Source organism: Morus notabilis, unplaced genomic scaffold, assembly GCF_000414095.1.
Source record: "Morus notabilis unplaced genomic scaffold, ASM41409v2 Scaffold353, whole genome shotgun sequence".
NCBI lineage: Eukaryota > Viridiplantae > Streptophyta > Magnoliopsida > Rosales > Moraceae > Morus > Morus notabilis.
Genome location: NW_010357109.1, coordinates 1 through 6106, shown reverse-complemented (window position 1 = coordinate 6106; position 6106 = coordinate 1). Strand labels below are relative to the sequence as shown.

The 6106-nt window shown below is 31.1% G+C and overlaps 1 protein-coding gene across 1 annotated transcript in view; it reads left to right on the top strand.

Annotated features, from left to right (window-relative positions):
* The window catches only part of LOC21397201, a 6052-nt gene extending 2089 nt beyond the window's left edge, over window positions 1-3963 (top strand). The window contains exons 2-3 of the mRNA XM_024165834.1: window positions 195-548; window positions 3270-3963. Coding sequence (XP_024021602.1) covers window positions 195-548; window positions 3270-3797 — 882 coding nt within the window. The 3' untranslated portion in view covers window positions 3798-3963. The remainder of the gene's footprint in view (window positions 1-194; window positions 549-3269) is intronic.
* Window positions 3964-6106: the final 2143 nt, after the last annotated feature.

Here is a 6106-nt window from a genome sequence, read left to right as displayed (position 1 = left end):
CACCCCCTTTTTTTTTTTTCACCAATTTTATTTTTTTTGGTTTTTTTTTTTTTTTTTTTTTTTTTTTTTTTTTTTTTTTCCATTCATCGTAATAATAATAATAATAATAATAAAGAAAAATTTAACCACTAATAAAGACTAAAATGTAGTATTTATTTTTCTCTCTAAGTCTAACCAATTACCTAAATAAACAGGTGTCCTCCTCAGCACAATACATAATACAACACTTTACGGCGGCCACCGGTTGCCGGAAACTAGAAGGTCCGGTGAAGAATATATTTGCCACTGGAAAAGTGACGATGGCGATGGGGGATCACGACCTCGGCTCTGCCGGGGTCTCGGCAGCCGGGGCTGCCAGCAGTACAGTTTGCCAAAAGGGGTGCTTTGTAATGTGGCAGATGGTTCCCAACATGTGGCTGATTGAGCTGGTGGTGGGCGGGCACAAGGTCATTGCGGGGAGCGATGGCAATGTCGCTTGGCGGCACACGCCATGGCTTAGTGCACACGCCGCGAAAGGTGGCGTTCGCCCTCTCCGGCGAGCTCTTCAGGCAAGTTTTTCAACGTGTTATAGAATATTGAATTTGCCAACCAAAAAAAAAAAAAAAAAAAAGAAACAACATATTTTGAATTTTGTCATTTACTAACATTATGGATGTTGTGCCAAATGAACTTGCATTTTACCTACCTCATAACATATTCTAATTGTCGTCAGTTTTAGGTGATACTTTTCATTGTTGTTAGGCTAAGCAATATGGTTCTTGATTTGACCAAATAGGTCTAAGAGAGAAAATTATACATTACCTGTACATTGCCAAAGATGATAAAAATACACACATCTAGTGTATGTCCTACTACTATATGATGTTACATTTCTACACAAATAGTGATCTTATCACCAACATATTATTGGCATATAAATATGTGTAGCTATCTTATTACTGATACACTTGCTCCTAGAAGAAATATATAGGGCCAGGAAATTGTGTAAGGGGGACCAATATAGAAAGTTAGAATTGACTGCAATAAGTGTTTGTCTTTTTTGTATTTTTGTTTCATCCATTACGTGTGTTATATTTTTGGTAAAGTTTTAAGTCTGGCATCTGCACAGTTTGGTAAATATAACTTTTTTCTATTTACATGTAACACTGCTCGTATGTGTGTAACCCTTAATTTACTAAATGTGACATTTTTATGTTACATATGTTGGATCACATTTCCTGAATGTTAAACTTAAACAAATTAAATATTACACATACGAACGAACGATAGTACACAAAAATATAGAAAAAGTTACATTTGTCGTACTGATTTGGGTGCCGGACTTAAAATAATTCTTGTATATTTTATTATTATTGTTGTTGTTATTATTTTGTCTTTCCTTATTGTTTGAATTTGCCAAAAACTGTATAGTCTTTAGGATTGTTGGTGAAAATTTTGGTGGGATATATCTTTCATAGCCTTATTGCAGGGTTTGAATTCATCAACTTGTTAGGTACACTATGCATGTGGCACGTTGCGTGAATTTATAATCCTTCCAAAGTTTCACCATCTCCGATTTAACACGCTGAAACTTTTAGTTCTTAACTAATACAAATTAACAAAAGCCAAAATTCCTTAAAACTTTTCCAAAACACAAGAGAGATTTCTGATTATATATAGAGGGTACTCAATTCAGTTTACATTATCGTAATTCACAATTGTAAGTCGATAACAGAAAGAAAAGAAAAGGGCGTTTTTGTGCTTTTACCCTCTGAACTTTGACTAAATTGACAAATTGCCTTAACAATTTTTTAATTTTGTAAATTACCTCCTAAATCAATAGTTGTTGTGTACCCCAAAATTTAACGATCATATTTAAATTTGAAAGAAAACACCTTCATGCACATGACATGATTTTTATTGATCCGTTCGCCGTTCGAAATTTAGTATCCTCTTTCAAGTAATATGTACGAGGTTAGTTAATGTTATATTCAGGATCAATTTTTATAATTAAAAGTTTGAGAAATAACTCAATATTCAGGAAAAGTTTAGCGAATATATGTGCCAAATAAGCAATTTTAATTAATTAATAGAATAAAATTATTTTGGCATCTTCTGTTATAGTAATATGTGCCAAATAAGCAATTTTAATTAATTAATAGAATAAAATTATTTTTGCATCTTCTATTATAGTGAAATATCTTGCTTGTACTATATGTGTTTTTAATAATATTAAAACGGTATTTTCACTTTTTAAAAAACATTATTTCAGTACCCTAAAATAGAACCAAACTGCCATTTTATTAATTAAATGAAAATAATAACTTCAAAAATATTTTATGTAAATATTTTAACTTATTTTAATTTTTTAATGTTTTAAAGTATTTTCATAAAAATGATTAGTTTGTTGTTAATTAATGAAAAGGATATAATGGACATTTTATGTCTTAAAAATCATTTTTAAAGTACTGAAAGATTGTTTCTTTCAAAGTCAAGGTACTGTTTTAATACTATTAAAAATACAAAGCACCGGTAAGATGTTTTGCCATAACAAAGAGTACTAAAATAAGTTTATCTCTTAATTAATTAATTAAACAAATATTTACCTACTGCCTGTACATAACTGCAACATCATTAGGATGAGTTGTCTTATCAACCTCTCATTTTCACCTTGTGTTATATTCAACAAAGATGAGTAACAATATCTATCACCAAAAGCTGGAAACACACATAATAATTGAGTGTCACATCCATAGTTGTCTTAAGATGTGCACTTTCTGCAGAGACCTTATTGTTTTATATTCTTCAATCACATGATAATGTCTAACAAATTCACTAGAGATTTTTTTTTTTTTTCCATAGAAAAAATACAGTTTTCCTTTTCTTTCAATAGAAATTGGACAGTTGGGGGTTGCTAGATGAATTGATCTTTAAGAGCTAGCATGAATGCACAGTGGTCCATCTAAATAATATTGAGACCAATCCTACAAACTAGTTTATGGTTTTCATATCCCAAATTGGATTCAATTGTCCTTTATGGGAATTAGTGTCATACCAAATTTGTATATGATTGCTCTTCTTCAACAAGAATGGCAATTATCTACTAGTGAGTCTTGTCTTTACCTTGTATTAGATCTTTTTTTTTTTTTTTTTAATTTGGGTTTCATTTTTTAATTTGCTTTTTGCCCCTATTTTACGCAATTGACACTAGAGTCAGGTACGGATTTACTATTTAGTCCATGTCTGTTGTTTCATTAGCAAATGGTAATATATTGCAATTATATGTGCAGGGATTGGACCCCTTGGCAGTATCGGCTGTATTTTCCCCGGCTCAGTATGTTGGCGAAAAGCAAATCTCGGGCATTGATTGTTTCATGTTAAAATTGTCAGCTGATCAGACGGACCTGGCCGAGCGTAGTGATAGCACGGCTGAGATGATCAAGCATGTGATATTTGGTTACTTTAGCCAAAGGAGTGGCCTACTTGTCTATTTGGAGGATTCTTACCTGACTCGGATCCAATCCCCCGGGACCTACCCCACCTATTGGGAAACCACGATGTCAACGAAGATCGATGATTATCGGGCGGTGGAGGGCGTGATGATCGCACACACTGGTCAGACAAACGTGGTCATCACACGGTTCGGGGATAATCTAAAATCAGGCCCCGCAATCACGCGGATGGAAGAGACTTGGACCATTGATGATGTTGCATTCAACGTCCCTGGACTCTCCTTAGACTGTTTCATTGCTCCTAACGAAGTACAGAAACATTACCCTGAGGAAAAGCTTGATTGGAGATCGCCACTACAGTGTTGACTACAATGATTGACCATGTCAGAATCCAACGGTTCTCATTCGCTCCTCAAGAATGCTATATATATAATAGGCTTTGACTAAAAGTGGTTTTCCCTTAATTGTTGTGTATATCTTTTTATCCTAATTTTCCACGTGGCAAAAAGCAGTTATAGCAATATTTTAATAGCGGCTGAGCTCACACTCTTTGTCTATTTAATTTATGAGTTTAAATTAAAGTTTAAAGTAAAAATTTTGATTTTAATTTTTAAAATATAAATTTTTTGTGAGTAAAAAATATTATAATAAAATTAAAATCATGTGTTTAAATACTATTTTTCTGGATTTTGTGGCTGAAGAACAGAAAAAAAAGTTTTGTTGGAGTCACGGATTTCTTCTTCTTGTTTTATTTTTCCTTTATATCAAATTCCAATCATAGAAATCTGCTAAGCTGCGGCATTATAATCAGACATAGATAAGTCCTTCTGGCTTGCAAGTTGTTATTGACCTCCGAAAGGTGAGCAAATTGCTTAAGCATTATGTGATTTTTTTTTATTCTTTTTATAGTGTTGGGTAATACATGATGCTTATATAATGTAACATCATATACATATATTGGATATTCGTAAAGTTTCCTCTAGTAAAAGGAAAAAGGAAAACGAAAGCAAAATTATGCAAAAATTTTCATCGCAAGTTCCTATACGAAAATAACAAATATATATAATTTGCTCTGATCTGAAGCCAGGAGTCGAATTGAAGAGAGAAAAATGTTATGCTAGCGACAAAAAAAAGATTGACGTCTGTTATTAATTTGATTGCATTGTTAAGGATTATAAAATTTAAGGTCTAAAACCTCAAAATCAAGCGTGTTGGTGCAACCTGCAAATAATAAATTTACCCATAAAAAAAAAACCATGTGCATTATTCACGCATTCAAGTTAGTAATTCTATTTTATTGACGCGAATTTTGTGAGAGAAAATTTTTGAATTCTAATTCTTGTAAGATAAAAAATACTATAGCAGAATTAAAATTATAAGTTTAAATGTATGAGGAAAACGAAAGCAAAATTATGCAAAAATTTTCATCGCAAGTTCCTATAGAAAAATAACAAATATATATAATTTGCTCTGATCTGAAGCCAGAAGTCGAATTGAAGAGAGAAAAATGTTATGCTAGCGACCAAAAAAAAAAAAAAAAAACGACACAATTAACTGAAATCGACAACATCCGTTATAAGTGCTTTTCTTTTTTCCTTACATAATTACTCCTCTAAAATAATTTTCCTTAAACAGGGCGCGTTTAGAATTTATTTTAAAATGATTTTTTATGTAAATAAAAATAAAAACGTTTTTAATCTCAGACAGAAATTATTTTTAAAAATGTATTTGGTAGTTTTATCAAGAGATTATTTTTAGTGTAAAAAAACCTATTAATGTTTCTCTTTCTCTCTCTTTGCTTAGAGGAGAAAATGAAAATAAAAAATAAAAAAATGATTAAAAGTTATTTTTCATTTCTCTCTCATTTTACACTAAACTAAAAAATCATTTTCATTTCTGTTTTTTATCTTTATTGCGACAAATACCGTTTTAAAAACGTTTTTATTTTTTTCTCAAAAAATAAAAACAGAATCAATTCTAAATATGGCCTATATTTTTCTTTTCCTGCCAGCCTTTCGAGTGATACTCAAATAATATTTTCACATATGCACCCGTAAAGAGTTTAAAGGTATAACTAATTTTTATTATATTCCCGCGTTTCACGGTTTTTTTTCTTCAACGAGTAAAACAAAGAGGCGATAGTATAAAGTGCATCTTGAATTTTCAGCGTTTAATAACTTTGACCTGAAGCTTTTAATTTTTACAAATAACACTTTAATTATAAAATTTGTTGCAATTGTGATTCAACATCCAACAAACTTCAATTAGTAGACAGAAATTACCCAAGATTTTCAAACAAATGTACCTAATCTTTTTATTAGTTAGCAAATTTGGCGCTCAACTTTTTAAATGTTGACATTCGTTCGTGATTGACGTCTGTTATTAATTTGATTGCATTGTTAAGGATTATAAAATTTAAGGTCTAAAACCTCAAAATCAAGCGTGTTGGTGCAACCTGCAAATAATAAATTTACCCATAAAAAAAAAACCATGTGCATTATTCACGCATTTAAGTTAGTAATTCTATTTTATTGACGCGAATTTTGTGAGAGAAAATTTTTGAATTCTAATTCTTGTAAGATAAAAAATACTATAACAGAATTAAAATTATAAGTTTAAATGTATATTCATTTGCACAATTCAAGTCATGACTTGAATTGTGTATGTGAGCATAA